This window comes from Callorhinchus milii, unplaced genomic scaffold (genome assembly GCF_018977255.1).
Source record: "Callorhinchus milii isolate IMCB2004 unplaced genomic scaffold, IMCB_Cmil_1.0 Scaffold16, whole genome shotgun sequence".
NCBI lineage: Eukaryota > Metazoa > Chordata > Chondrichthyes > Chimaeriformes > Callorhinchidae > Callorhinchus > Callorhinchus milii.
The window spans coordinates 12,994,475-13,010,630 of NW_024704757.1; the positions used below are offsets into that span (position 1 = coordinate 12,994,475).

General features: G+C 43.4%; 1 protein-coding gene across 3 annotated transcripts in view; it reads right to left on the minus strand.

Annotated features, from left to right (window-relative positions):
* arhgdig (Rho GDP dissociation inhibitor (GDI) gamma) overlaps nucleotides 1–15,753 on the minus strand; it is a 29,182-nt gene extending 13,429 nt beyond the window's left edge. The window contains exons 1-2 of one of the 3 annotated variants that reach the window (XM_042340925.1): nucleotides 15,583–15,646; nucleotides 167–337 (exon numbers count right to left, since the gene is read on the minus strand). In XM_042340925.1, the coding sequence (XP_042196859.1) occupies nucleotides 167–332 (166 nt within the window). In that variant the 5' untranslated portion in view covers nucleotides 333–337; nucleotides 15,583–15,646. 3 annotated transcript variants of the gene reach the window in all.
* Between the last annotated feature and the right edge of the window lie 403 nt (nucleotides 15,754–16,156).

Sequence of the window (16,156 nt, forward strand, 5' to 3'; positions counted from 1 at the left end):
CGCAGCCGCTACCCTTGAATCTCAATCGGATTTTTTTGGGACGGTAAATCCTATTAAGATTCAAAGTCAGGAGCATTTTGTGGGCTGAAAACAGGGAATGCCATCACAACCAGGATGACCACGATACGTAAACATTCCCGAAATATTTACTGAATTAAATACTAACCCGTTGTTGGTAGAGCGCCAAGCAGAGCCTGTTTGTATTTTTTCAAACTCTCATCATCATCGTCCATCTCCAGAATCTCACTGATCGACTTCTTGGCTGGGGCAACATAGTTGGAATCATGTTCTACCTCTTCTGGACCAGGCGTCTCTAATTCCTTGTCAGCCATGATATCTGCGGTAAGCAAAGAGTCACAGAGAGGTAAATGTCATGTTTAGTCATGGTTTGCACACTAACCAAATGATCTAGCGGCAGAACAATACCATTTTAGTCATTTTCAGGTTTTATTTGCGTGCAATACAAGACAAAAGTCCATCAACGCAAAAAAGTCAAGGTTGGTTTAGCTCCTCGTGTCTGCAACACATCATAATGTCGAGTTACAAGGCAAACGGCTAGCTTAGTAAAACAGAATGCTATAGTGGCAATGAGGACACATCTGCTAGTCCAGGTGGACTTAAGACTCCACGGCTTTATCTGATAAGAGAAGGGACTTTCTCCCAGTGTTTTGTCCGACAATTCTCCAGGCAAATTTGTCATTCTCTTCAATTCAATGCTGGTGGGAAATTGCTGTGTGCAAATTGGCTGCCACTTTTGCTTACAAACATCACCATCACCGCAATTTACAGTTAATAATGTTGCTACAGTGAAACACTTTGAAACATCAACCACGCGATATCAAATACTGTACAAAGATTATTATAATGCGACGATAGGTGACTGTACTGGGTATTTTTTCTTATTAAAACTTGCATTGTAAATTTACGAAACTTGATATTTTGTTTCTTAAATTCACAAGATTTGGGTTTTCTTTTATTCAAAAACCTTTTAGTATCGCGAGCAAGACTTTTATCTTTCGGGGTCATTAACAGTACGATTGGCGCTTAGTAATGTAATGACAGTGTGCATTAATGGTCTCTTAGTGTAGGAGAACACAAAGCTTTTTTTTCCCCCCAGCTGAGAAAATACATACATCTTGTGCGTCTGGAACAACAACAGAGTTGCACAGGGCAAATCTAATGAGCTTGCATCAGTAGCAGCCAGGAGCTCAATGCAAGGCAAAATGCATCACCACTTACAATTACTTATTATTAATCCCTTACAATTTTCTCTGAAAGGGGATTTTAAAATAAAACTGCCCTGCTGTACTAGGAGCTCAAGAAAAATAGTTACACGGAGCTGTTCGGTTGTATTCTGCTCAAAATTACAAGAGCATTGAACTTTTGCTGCTCCCTTGACAGGCCCACATTTGGGTCCAGTGGCTGCAGGGCAAACAATTCTACTGATGCACATCAGAGGCTCAGGCGTCTTCTGACGGAAATACAGAGAGAAGGGAAGAAGGAACTACAGAGGCGATATTACCACTACTGTTGGCAGATGGTCAATTCAGCCAACACGTAGGTTACACTACGGGCCATTCAGCTAAACACAAAATAGGTATCTGCACAGCTCTCAATCTATGGAGCAACTAGGAAAAACATCCACGTTCTTTTAAATTCTTCCAGGAAAAAGTGTTTTTTTTTTGGGGGGGTGGGTGAGGGGAGGGCGGAGGGGGGGGGGGAGAATGAAACCAAACACAATCAGACTTGGAGGTTCTTTAAAATCTGTAGATCCAGACAAATTTCATTAGGAAATATAAAGGCATCAAAAGCAACGGGGGCCCTTTTTTGTATTCAGGATGAGGAAGAAAGAGAATCCGATTTACTTTCAAGCATCACACTGCTGAATCCTGATAAACGGCATAACTTATGAACCCCCCCACTCCCCCCCAAAAAACTGCTGTGCGATTCAATTAAAATTTCTGTAAAATTGCTGATAAAAGCCAACCATGCTGCAAATGTCTGTAGCGCACGTCATTTACTCACTCAACAATTCAATCTGAAACAATGGACGAGTTCTAAAGACCCTGATTCAATTTTACATAATAATCACTTGACAGCCAGAAAACTCCCCCCTTGATCCTTAGTCTGTGCCGAGTTACCTTGTGACCACGCCAGGCCAGTGAACTAGGAAGGGGAATGATGTTTAAAAGGCCAAGGTTCCCGCTCCTGATAGCTATTCAATAACTCCGCTCTACGATTATAGTTCCTATTAAATAACAGTTATTATTGCCGTGCAAAACTGGCAAGGCATCAGATGCCAGCACCCAGGAACCATATTCAAGTGCATGTCGTGCTTTGCCTTCAAGAGAAGAGGTGCAAAAGGGAGAAAACCGGAGAAACTTGACTGATAAAATCTGCTGTTGCCTGTGCGTGGGCACTGGGTAGCTTTGAGCTTTTCCTATCTGGAAACAAAGAAGGTTTTAAAAATTCCAATTCTCTGTCTGTCTCTCTTATACAGGGGGAGAACCCAGAGGCTGTATGGGGACGTGTGTCAGGTACAATAAAGGAAATACGCCAACAAATCTGGCAACTACTTTCTGCCTCTGGATGTAAATGTGAAGGGACAGGAGTGGCACGACTATACATAGTGCACAGGAAGTTGTGTGAGCGGTACGTCTTACTCTTAGTGCGCAGGAAGTGACGTTAGCGGTGCTTTTGCGATCTGAGAGCAGGAAGTAACGTTAAGCGCACTTCCCACACATAGCACTAAAGTGTGGGGCACAGCAAGCGACACTGATGAACCCAAGTTGTCGTGTAGTTTACATCAATGCGTTGGGACAACCCAACACAAGAGGAAGGAAGCATCTCTTGCACGTAGTAAGCTGGACTACAAGAGCTCTTTGGCTGCATACCCTACTAGAGCTATTCGATTTTAAGTCTTGACGTGTCTTGAACAGTGCATAGCAGGACAAACAACAGGAGACTAACCAACCACCGTAATGCAATACAACCAAGACACCAGGTCAATACTTTCGCGTCCTCCACCCACCCCGCCACGTAACATTTGTGCAACTTCAGATCCCGAGTTAAGGTATTCGAATGAGTAAGTAATCTGCAGGCACAGCTTCTACTTACTCAATGTAAAAAGTTAGAAAAAAAACTTGGCCATCAATTTTGATGAAAATGCGACGATATTTCCAACAGGAGGTCGAACTGTTTATAGTGGGTAAACATGAATTAAATGTGCAAGGCTGGGCACACAGATAGCTGCCCGCCTTCGAAAGGAAGCCAACAGAATGACAAAGGAAATAGTTGCCAAGTTTGACATAAATTCAAATAGAAGTTCAGGTTAAGAGACCGATTTTTCCAAATTGTTCATAGTATTCAAGCTTCAAGTAGCACAGTTTCTGACAAGACGGTAAAATTTGCTGAATGTATTGAAATGGCAGCTTATTTTACGAGCAGCTGGGCTCTCTTCTGCTGCCCTTTGACAAACTTGTAGAGCACTGCAAGTATACATGTGCAAAGTAAGGTAAGGGTGGGGGGAGAAAGCGTTAACATTGGAACTCTCCTTCAAACATACAAAACACTTTACATGTGTAGAGCACCTTTCAAGACAGGAGGACATTTCAAAGTTCTCAGCACCACCGCTGGATGGGCAAGCAAGCTGGGAGGAGGGGCAAAGATGACCAAAATAGTGGTTAAAATGGTGCGGCATCTTGAGACAGGCCTTATTCGAGGGGAGGGATGGGATGATACCTGTAGTGTGTTGAGCAATAGTTTACACTGCCATCAACAACCAGCTTTCAACTGCACTACACCTGGCGACACATCAATTGCTCACGCGCACAGTGCACGGGATGAGTCAAGATGGAGCAGGAGGAAGAGCGGAAATGGAAACAGGATTTCTGCTCCATCAATTCTAATATTGCTAAACTAGAACATTGGTCCTTATGTCAAAGAAGTTCCTTCCCACTTGACTTTGAGCAACCTTTTCCACCGAAGCTAGGACAACTGACCCATCCTCAAATTGTTGGATCCCAATGCCTTAGAATAGAATCCTAGAATCTTACAGCATAGAAGGAGGCCATTCGGTCAACAGTGCCTCTGCCAGCTTTCATGCGGGGGGGAGGGGATGGGGAAAATGTGGTGGTGCCCAGGAAGTCTCGCTGTACCACTTCCTGTGATAGTCAGAAGCATCAACATGACAAGATTTTTTTGTAAAAAAAAAGTTACCAACTCGCAATATGTTTTCTAGATCGAAAAGAAAATTGTTTTTCTTTGCAATAATACAGAACAGGAGATCCTTTCCATTGCAGGCGCAGAGCTACCACAACACAACTATATACCACAATAGGATTAATCATGTCCCAGGGATTTCAAAATATCCAGATGACAGGATTGCAACTTACAACAGGAAGCTTCCCTTAGCAAGGCTATCTTGTGTAATTCTCCGTTAGCACAGAACCAATTTAGTCTCAAAGGGCCCCCACATTAAAGTGAAGGCGGGTTTTTGAACCAAGCCCCAAAGAGAGATGAGGGTTCAATTTGGTGCATTATTTTCATAACTGGGTACAAAATCCAGCCAACGCCAAGGGAGACACGCGCAGAACTGGGGATGGGTCCAAGCAAGAAAGAACAATTATGAAGGCAAGGATCACCGAGCTGCTCTGGTGATGGTCCCGTTTGCCGCCAATGCAAGCCAGACAGGTGCTTTTAAACAGTCCGTACATTGCAGCGTCAAACGATTTTTTTTTTCACTGAGTTAAAAATTACACACGCACACACAAAAAAAAGTTATTTCTCATTGGTACTATACGCATGGGTGTGGTTTAGAGATTCTAATTTACAGTTCCATGCACAGCGCATTACATCATCAGGTAGCCACAGGCACTTGCTTGTACTTCAGCATCAAGAGCTAATTCAATCGACTCCTTTAACTCCCATCCAGGCTGTGTGTGTGTGTGCGTGGGGGGGGGGGGGGGGGGGCGTGGGGAGACACAAAAAACAGGATAAATGTAAAACCGAAAAATATATATCGACACAGGTCCCGATTCTGCTAATTCAGCGCTGTAAACGCAGGCTTGATTTTACAAGGATTCCACGGTGCTCCTTTTCAAATGAACAAAGGATGGGCTTTGAGCATAGAACGGCAATGCAAGAAACATATATCTTTCTGCTCACCTTTGTAACATGCTGAAAGCCACATAAGTTCCAGGAGCTGACTGCCAAACTCACACACATCCAAGCCCAGCATGGTTTTCTCTCTCTCTCTCTCTCTCTCTCTCTCGCCTCTCTCCCCAAAGCAGTGTGGATGCTGACTCACTCAAAAATGAGCACACAAAAAAATACCCCAGCCGCAACCAAAGAATGAAATAAATATCCTTTACAGCGCACCATCAAGTATGAAGAGAGAGGGGGGGGGTAGGATTGGAGGGTGGTGGGGGAGAAACACATTAAAAAAAAAGAGTAATCCAAGGAGCAGGAATTGTGCACCGAGACTGCGATGAAACTGCGAGGAAACTGTAATGCAAAAATCTTATTCGTGTGCAGACGCTATTGATTTGCCAGCTGCTCTAATGCTATGCTGCCCTCAACTCCCATCAGTCATTATCTCGCAGATGTCTGTGATCTCATCTCCCTCCCACCACATGCAGCACACACTTGAATACAAACGCAGTGCTTCCCCCCACCCCCCCGATGCAGAGGGAAGACGTAATCCTCCCAGTTCGGCTGCCCGGTATTTGTAATCCCAAGCCGTGCACAATGCCACTGTGCTACCTGGGAAAATGACACGTCTTTCGACAACACTGGGCAAAGCACCGTACTCCCCCGGTACTGTAAAGCAGCAGTATAATACAATGATGCAGAGATGGAGAGGAAGGAGAGAGAGAGAGAGAGAGAAAATACATCACATGCATCTTTAACGTTCCCCCTTCCACACACGCACCCCCCCCCTCCCCCCCTTAAGGAAGCAGAAACATCTCAAATGGGAATTTAACAAAAAGACACGATCAAATAATCTGACTGGAGTTTAATTGCTATTTATGACTTAAGAGTTAATTAGCTTGAATATAATAGAGGGTCAGGCTTTTATTTTAGTCTGTCTCGCTACATACAATTCACCGGTTCTCAGAAGCGCGCATGACTGGGGGGGAAAAAAATAGTTTGCTGGTCATTTGCTTCATGGCTGTTTGCTGGACATTGCTGTGGGCGGGGGTCGGCGATGTTTGTCGGTGTATCCTGTGAAGCGCATTTAGACGTCCTCCCGACTTGGAGGGTGCTATAACAAATGCAAGGAGGGTTCATTGCTTATTAAACGGTGAGCCCCCAAGTTACCACTTAAAACGGAATAAACAGAATGCCCTTTAAATGCAACGCATTTACCACAAGGCAAGGAAGTTCTGCATTATGTATAAGCTTAAGGAGACGAGAAAGGTGCAATCATTCTAAATTAACTTTTCGCCACCTTTAGTCATGACATTATGTGCAATCAATGGAAGCTCACCTAATTGCACATACACCATCACCGGGTTTCCTTACGTGTCAATGAAACAGTTAAGCACAGGAGCCACAACTAGAAGGTTACCGATGGATCTTTTCCGTCCGTCAGTCAAGCCAATATTCCCCTGGTTTTCTTTTATTCGTAAAAATCAGAGCTTTACTGAGCTACTGTCAGGAAGCATTTGAGACAGGCCTTCCAAGTCAGAAGGGGGGGCTCAGGCTATTTTCACTACTCTGTGTCAGTGGCTGCCCAGAGCCTTGGGAGAAGTCGTGCTCAGCTGAAGAGAGGTTGGGAGGGAAGATTTCACTTCCTCACCTTCCACTATCGCGCTCAACTCGAGGATTTTCGAACCTCTTATGCTTATCCAACTCTGTATTAAATGAACCACGCGTAGACATTTTAAAACATTTCCCCCAATGCAATTTCGCGCCCGTGATGTGGTGATGCCACTCTTCACATGTGATCACGCGCTCAGAACGGGTTAGAAAGGTTCTCAAGCAACAACAACAACAAGATTCCATTTATAGAGCGCCTTTCACGTCGGGAGGACGTCCCAAGGCGCTGTACAGTTGGGTCAGGACCCGAGCATTGGGGGGAAATGGTCAGAGGGAAGGGAGGGAGCGAGGAGGGGGTAGAGAGTCGAGAGGGGAGCTGAAGGCACGGTCAAAGAGAAAGGTCTTGAGACCGGCTTTGAAGGAGGAAAGGGAGGAGGCGGCGAAGGCACTGGGGGATGGAGTTCCAGAGCCTCGGGGCTGAGAGGCTGAAGGCCCGGCCACCGATGGTAGGGCGGTTGGGGCGGGGGACGTGGAGCAGACCGGAGCCAGAGGAACGGAGGGTACAGGCAGGTAAGTAGGGGGATAGTAGGTCAGAGAGATAGGAGGGAGCGAGGCCGTGAATGGCCTTGTAGGTGAGGATGAGAATCTTGAATTCGATCCTCTGGGGGATGGGGAGCCAGTGGAGGCGAGCGAGGGTGGGAGTGATGTGGTCGCGAAGCCTGGTGCGGGACAGTACACGAGCTGCAGCTAGAATTGAGGCTTGCAACCAAGTCAGGTAACAAACCAGTTTCGGGAGGATGCATTAGAGCAGGGATGTGTCATGTGGCCTCCAGACATGTGCACGTTGGCCATCCCTGCATTGGAAAATGGGTGGCCTCGGGGGAGGCAAAATAGAGTTTCTCAAGTCCTGGTGCAGGGAGGAGACGTCAGAGTAAACGCAACGGAGATGGAAAACCAGAGAAATGAGAAGCCTTTGCAGGTAGAGAAGAGCAAAAAAAAGAAAACACCTTCGTTCTTCTAGCAACAAGATTCAACACTCCGTTACTAGACCATCGTTGGTCTCCTTTTTCGAAAATCTTTCACCGTTTCAGGTTTGATGTAATGGATTTCCAATATTCGCAGGGTTTAATTCTATGTTCTCATCGAAATGGAGCCCTGAGGAAGTAGGGCATCTTCTGGTGTGCACAAGAGAGTCCAGGCATCCAGCTTTACATTATTATACATTTATTAAAGATTTCATATTTGCGGTTTGGGTCGTGCATTCAAACAATAACCTTTCTGTCAACTCAATGCAACGTATTACAGCATGTAAAATGGTTGCACTGTATTCAACTACAACACTGCTGTTGTCTGGAGAAATAGTTGTGTGTCCGTCCACTAACTGACCTAGATTATCCGTAAAATCCAGGGTAGTACCAATAAAAACAAAATTAAAAATGCACAAAATCCAAAAAGGTTCGTTTAGTGGCTTTTTTTTAATGTTTCGAATTCTGCAATGAGCTTTTATGTATTATATTCGGTGAATGAGTCAACAGATAGAAGGATCATGGTCAACCACAATCCTAGCTTTGAAGCAGGTGACTGCTGTGACCATTTGGTCTGTTGGCGCTGTTAAAATGTTCTTAATTCCTAGCCGCAGAGACTTGGGCAATCTACAGGTGCTGACACCTTTTGCCGTGAATCATAAAAAAGAATACCTGGGCTGACAAGTGACTCGATGACAAGCTCCGTTAGGATAACCTGAAGTGCCTGCCCTCCACTCAATAAATTCCCACAGAGGCCCAATTGACTCACAGGCAACAGGTTTGAACATTCACGAGAGAATCTCCTGAGCACAACACACACACACACACACACACATACACACGATCACATACTCCACAGCACGCTGTGGTTCCTACGTTACAGGGATCACGCAACTGTGCTCTGTGAAATGCAACTGGACAGGGCTGAAGAAACGGTAAATCACCATATTATTCAGGAATTCCACTCTATTATTGGTGGTCATGAACCCAATGAAGTGAGTTTCCAGTAGTCGCAGGTTTTCATCACGGTCATCGACTTAAATATATTTGGTGGATTCTGCCACAGAGAAGCTTGTACATGGAAGGAGAGACAATGAACCCTCTGCTCATTCCATTCTCATGTTCACAGTTTGACCAGTTTATCCTTTTTAATTCAGAACAGTGTCGTACGCACAGAGAGCACCAACACAGTAATGCTTCATTGCTGCATTTTCCGTTCCCAGATAAAGCCCTCCGTTTTTGCATCGACTGAACAAAAGAAAAAACACAAAAAATGCAAAGACTAGAATTGATAGGTCCTCTTCTGATGATGGGCACTGTGCACCTATTCACTCCACATGTCTTATTAGTGCCCCTCCCCATCCCAAAACATCACCAACTTCCGTTGTCGTGCAAATGCTGTAATTCTATCATAGCTTTTACTCCATAGACCACATTATTTGTGCCCAAAGTAGAGTTTGATGACCTATCTTGTCCTTTACTGTATAGATCTTGATACCATAAAAGGAAAGCTGAACGAGAGGCATTCGAATGCTTAAAAAAAACCTCTATCCAACACTGAGAATTGGCTGAAATAATGACCTAACAGTGAAGTTTTCTTGTTCCTCATGAAACAGGAACTGTTTCTGCAGAGACAAAACTGCAGCAAGTAGAGAAATGTTTGAGGAGGAAGTGTGGCAAACCACAGCAAAGAAAGAAAGGCATTTGGCAACTAAATCAGCAATTCAGTCTATGAAGCCGTGCTCATTTTTAGACCCAGTACAGGTTCAGTGTTCAGTTGGTGAAAATTGGCATTTTAGCAATCAATTATGGAATCGAACAACATTTTTGCCCATTTTACCACAAGGAAGAAGGAGTAAGTTAAGGCCAGATGTGCAAATGGAAACATCTTCACGAAGTTTCAATATTACTTCTACATTTCTAAACTAGTTCCTGTGATTACAAGTCAACTTTCTTATGAAAGACCCAACAAATCAACATTATACGGTACAAAGCACCAAAACAGTAACAGAGCATGATTATATTTTATTTCAATCTCCTCATTCCTACACAAAACCATCCTTTATAATAATAATAATAATCCTTGCATTTGATATAGCGCTTTTCACGTCGGGAGGACGTCCCAAAGCGCTTCACAGAACACACTGTAAAGTGAATTGACTGTATATTTGTGGGCGAACGCGGCAGCCAATTGCGCACAGCAATGTCCCACAAACAGTCGTAGATTGAAAATGACCAATTTATTATTGTTTTTGGTTTTGGAGGGTTATTATTAGGCTCTGTGTGGAGTAAGGAAACTTGCCCGAGGTTTCGCCCTCTGCCTGGAATTGAACTCAGGTCTCTCACTTGCAAAGCGAGTGCTCTAACCACTGAGCTACAGGACTCCACATATTATACAATATAATTTACATTTATGTAACACCTTTCACATCGGGAGGAAGTCCCAAAGCACAAGACCACTACTGGCTGGGCACAATTATATACATTTATGTCGACAATTTAAGAGATTGAGAAAATTAATCCAATTCAAAAAGTGTGTAACTACTCAAATTGACATTCGTATCTTATCTTAACTTGAATGACTGGACATATTAGCAAAAAAATGGCTAACTATTCAGGAACAGCAACAATAACAACAAACTGCACTTGTACAACACCCTTCACATCAGACAGACGTCTCAGGGTGTTGGACAGTCAGGGTTTCTTGGAGCCGAGCTGGGAGTTGGGGTCAGGAGGGATGGGGGTCAGGAGATGGGGGTGGGAGGTTGGTCAAAGAGGAAGGTCTTTAACCAGGACTTGAAGGAGGGAAAAGAGGAATTGAGGCGGACGGATTGCGGAATAGAGTTCCAGAGTGTGGGGGCAGAGGTGCAGAAGGAACAGGCCAGTTTACATTGATCTGTGCAGCGCCTGATAAGGCCGGTACATGATTATAAATTCAAACATGCGCAACTGTAAAGTCTGGTTTTACTACAACTTCCCACAGAAGTGCAACCCACATGAATAAGGCTCGCCCACGGAAATTAACAGCACAATAGGTCATGTATTCTACACAAGTCAAGCAAGACAGTCTTGCACTTTACATTTCTGAAATTCACAGGAGAAACCATTACAGCACTGAAGGCTAATGCAGTAACGTGCTTCGGAATTTATCGGGCAAGGTTTCCCCAACCCCCACAATTACTTTCTCTTTTGCAGTTTGAATGAAGCCCGAAGGAGTGAATCATGCACCAACTCGAATTGTGTCAGCTCATTTTTCCTAAACGATCAGTTAATTCTGTGTCTGTGTCTGGACTAGTCATGTTTCCGCACTGACTAATTAATGCTCACGATCAGATTTGTACGTAAAACATCACAACTGCACACACCTGATAGTTTCACCAATATCGTTAGATATTGCAAACCATCAGAATCAAATTTCCCGAAGCAGAATGTTCAATCGTAGCCAGAGGACAATTTCATTTCCCCGCCCCTCTTCCCACCCCCGACCACTGTCCTCTCCACAGTCGATGCACGCAACAAAACCAAATCATTTGAATGCATAAAAAAAAGTCACATCCTTTTCACAGGAGAAGCCCGGGTTATTTTGCAAGTATTGGACTATGCAAAATGGAAGAGCCACTGCATTTGCTTAATTCATTTTAAAAAATGGTGCAGCATTAAAAGTATTAAAACCGAGGGGAGAAAGTCTTCCTGACCGATTAATTAAAACCCGCCAGTTCTCAATTAGCTAAGGTGGTCGATTTCGATTTCTTTTTTTTTAAACAAAAATGATTTTCGGACCAGTCAAGAATTTTGACGATTCAAGATTTTATTCACACAATAGATTTAACAATTTAGAAGGACTGATTTTTACCAGAGAGCAATTTAATGTGCTGCTTCTGGTGGTTTTGAAGTGTTGATTTTTTCAAACACGGATTAGATAGTTTTTTTAAGGATATAACATTATGGGATACAGTACATAGGGAGTTTGGGACATATGTGCATGTGACCGCCAGGAACAAACATTTCTTATGTTTTCAAAGAACCTCAATGTTTAAGGGCAATGGGAAGCTTTTTCAAAACAGAACAAGACAAATTCATTCCAATAACAAACTACCAGGCGGCTTTATACTCCTATTAAACCAACAGGTAACACAAGGATTACACAGGTAATATAGTTTAAAATGTAACTAGCTTTCTAGAGGAGCTGCCAAGTAGCCTAACTAGGAAGTGTTAGTGTCACCCGATAGTTATCTTTCAAAGGATAGTAAGGAACAAGGAATTTTAAAGGAAACTTTTACGACCTACCACACTGAAATAAAAATCCTTGCATTTGATAAAGCACCTATTTAAATATAAGAAAAAGGGCAGGAACGAAAGAGCCATAATCGTCTGAAATCGCTTTTATCAGAAATAAAAACAGCAATAAAATGACTGCAGTCACAGAGAAGACTGGGTTTACAGGTACGTGCATAAGAAAGTAGACACCTTGTACTTTACACCTAATCTTGTTGCCTGGATTAAATGGAAGGTGCTGAAGAGGGCCTGAACTATTGGAGTAAGGTTACTTATCAACTCTAAGCCATAAGCTAATGCTGGAACGAAAGTGTTCAAAGCAAAGAAGCAGAAAATTGTGTCCTGTGACTAATAACCCAATATTGATTCAAAACGGAACAAAAGCTGGAAGCTTGGAGGTATATCAGTACAAAGAGTTATAGTATGTTGAGTCATTCATCCCTCAACCAAACGGCAAATCGGATCAATGAATAATGTGCACCAGCTCTTTTGAGTTTACAAAATTATACTATACTCCGAAAGGCCTAACATTAAATAATTTCATTATCAGTATAAAGGATACCCGATTAGTGGTCTATTACCGTACCTACACCTCTCACAACCAGTTGTATCCTAACTGGAGACCTTCATAGAGCAAGTCACATGTACCAACTCACAGTCAGTCCGAGCGATAAAAACCCACAAGCGGGTCTTGGAGGGAAAGAGCCACAGTGCTCTCAATGACTTTAAATGGTAATATTTTGAGCATCATCCAAACGGTTGTAGCCTATCTACATGCAGGAAGTGTATACCACCACAATGACTGTTTAGGTCTTTCTATTAAATCTAAAGCATAAATATACTACAGTTTACATTTATGCAGAGACTTTCACATTGGGAGGACTTCTCAATGTGCTTTATAGTGCTGGATGGGCACCCGAGCTGGAGGTGGGAGCTGAGAGGGGGAAAGATGAGCGAAAGAGCGGTCAAAGAGTTACGTTTTGAGACGGGCCTCAAAAGAAAGGTGGGAGGGGCACTGGGATCGAATTTCTGAGATCGAGGGCGAGGCGGATAGGGTTGGGGACGTGAAACAGACCAGTGATCGCTGAGTGAAGGAAGCAAACAGGAAAGAGGTCAAAGGGGCAGCGCGGGGCGAGACCACGGAGGGATCTAAAGGTGAAAATGAGGATCTCGAATTCCAGGTTTTCGTCGAGAAACATTATGGAAGAAAAAAGGCGGAATCAAGTTTCTATTTTATATTTTTTTCCTTTTTAAAAAAAGGAGATCGCTATCTGATAAGAGACACAGTATCAAGAGAGCAGCAGCATTCTTGAAATCACGAGTCGAGATTGTGGTTAAAAAGTACTCTTCGCTGGTGTGGCACCGCGAATAAAAGCATTTATCTGGGTCACACACTTCCTTTGTGGACTGTAGCTCAGTACCTTTGCACTTCCTGTTTTTTTACACACACATACGGAAACGTTTGCAGAGAGTAGCAACCTGGTCGCACCGATGGAGCAACCATGATCAATCTTCACCCTTTCTACACAGAATGAAACAGCCCAACTCGTCCCCATCTCCTTTCGGCCCCCACAGATGCTTGCTCACAGGCAGAATCATTTACAACAACAACAACAACAACAAAATGACATTTATAGAGCGCCTTTCACGTCGGGAGGACGTCCCAAGGCGCTGGACAGTCTGGGGTCAGGACCCGAGCATTGGGGGAGGAAGGCAGAGAGAGATTGAAGGCACGATCGAAGAGGAGGGTCGTGAGACCGGCCTTGAAGGAGGCCAGGGAGGAAGCGAATTATTCCCCAATCAACAGGACCATTCAAGCCACTCGGTCAGATCACCAACTGGTTAAGACACATCTTAGTCGAACCAGAATGTCACTTGCATCATCTTCCCCCAATATATCTCACTGACTGCTGACAAATTGCACCATTTCTTAACCAACCTCTCACATCGTACCATATACGCTGCACTTTGGACCAAGTTTATAGCTTCACCCACTATAAATTAATCCCGCTCAAAACTGCCAAAGTATATCCCGAAATGCCTCATTTATTGCATTATACTGTATTAAAAAAAAACTTCTCAAAATACATGACAAGGTGCGAACCTTGGTTATAGAAGCAGTCAGCAGTTTTTCATGAAGGGTCACACCCAAAACAGGAAATATTTTATCAATGTACCGTACATTTCTATCCTTTCTTACTTTAAACTCAATACCTTTATTTCTGTTTCGTTTTTTTTTAAAAAAAAAGCAATGCCCACACAGACAAATCGGTAAACTGGCCCCAAAACGTGTACGCTTTTCCACGCTTTAGTAAGTTGTTTTCAAAAAATAAATAAAGAAGGACCACTCGATTCCCTGTCTGCACTCCAAACTACGCTTGAAGGTTTGAAGCAACAGGTGAATGAAATGCAGACACATCTACATTCATTTACACATCTCTAAGAAAGCGCTCTCTGCGGAACAATCCCCGCCGTGGATTACCCTCGGCTCGTGGCGAGCCCCCCCAAAAAAAACAACGACGACGAACCGAACCGAGCTGAACCCTGAACTGCTCGGGGTTGGTAGTTTGTTTCACCGCTTTAATCGGTAATTAACGCCAGTGCCTCATCAAAGTAGCCTTCGAGCATCGGCTCCATCCAGATCACAGTGCAATGAGTTACATACCAGTACATTTCCTCCAGTCAGCAAACCCGCTTTCACTTGATTATTATTATAACCAGCCTTGTGTTACAGTTATAAGCCAAAGCAAAACAAATGAGTTTTACCAAGTGATTGCAACATCTTGCAACTGTTTTTTATATATATATACATACACACACATGTGTGTGTGTGTGTGGCTACATTGGTGGGGGAGAAAGAAACAAAAAAAAACTTTTTGCCACACACCAAAAAAAACACACACACACACAAGGAAGTACTTGTTTCGACAAGAAAAGAGGGTGGTGGGTTATGAAAAAAAACTTGAGTTTCATATTCATATATATATATATACACACACACACACAATAAAAGTTTTTTTTAATTAAAATGAAACTTGTGGGGGATGGAGGAGGGGGAGAGAGAGAGAGAGAGATAAATTGTATTCAATTGTTTGGGGAAGGATATTTCTCTCTCTCTCTCTCTTCATTCCCTGTTGTTTAGTTCAAACTAAAACAAAAACTTACTTGTTTCATGTTTAAAAAAAACAACTAAAAAAAAAGAAGCAATGAATACATGTTTTGAAAAATAAACCAGGAATACAATGTTACAAGAACTGCAAACTGATCAAACTTTTTTATCCATATATATATATAATAATAACACATACACACACACAAAAAAAAACCCCAGAAGAAGCCAGGACCCACCCTGCAAACAAACCAAGTCAGCTCTCAACAAGTTGTGAAATAAGTTTGCAGGAGCCCAACAGTGACTGATCTGCAACATGTTTTTTTTTTGGAACAGCTTCAGGTCTAAGCTGGAAAGAGAGAGAAAGAGAGAGAGAGAGAGAGAGAGAGAAAGAAAAAAAAAAGGACTCACATAGACTTTGGGCAGAAGTTGCAGCCAAGTGTTTGGAGGGGTTATTCCTCTCTCCAGTCAAGTGAGTTAGTTGAGTTAGTTAGTTAGTTAGTTAGTTGGTTGGTTGGTGAGGCCTGTTTGGAAATTGTTGCACTTACCTCTGCAGTAGCCTCTCACTGACTGAGTCTCTCACTCTCAGATGCAGAGCTGAGGCAGGAAGCAGCAGAGCACCAATAGCCTCTGACACCCTGGGCTGAGTGACAGCCCAAACCATTGCAACATCACCACTCAGATTGGTGGTTTGCTCTCTCCCAGCAGAGAGATTGGGGTTTTCTCAAAGGCTTTCCTCTTTGCCCCACACACACATGGTCAGCCAGTCCCCACTTACAGTGAGAATGCAACCTGGAAATGAACTGAATTCTCCAAACCCCCCCCCCCCCCCACCACCACCAAAATAAGAAGCCACCCCACAACTTTTTTTGTTGCTTTTTCTTTCTTTCTCTCTCTCTCTCTCTCTCGAGAACGCTTCGTTTAAGTCGGAACCCGGTTGTTGTAGTCGATCGGCGGATCGCTTTTCCGGGGATGATAATCCCTT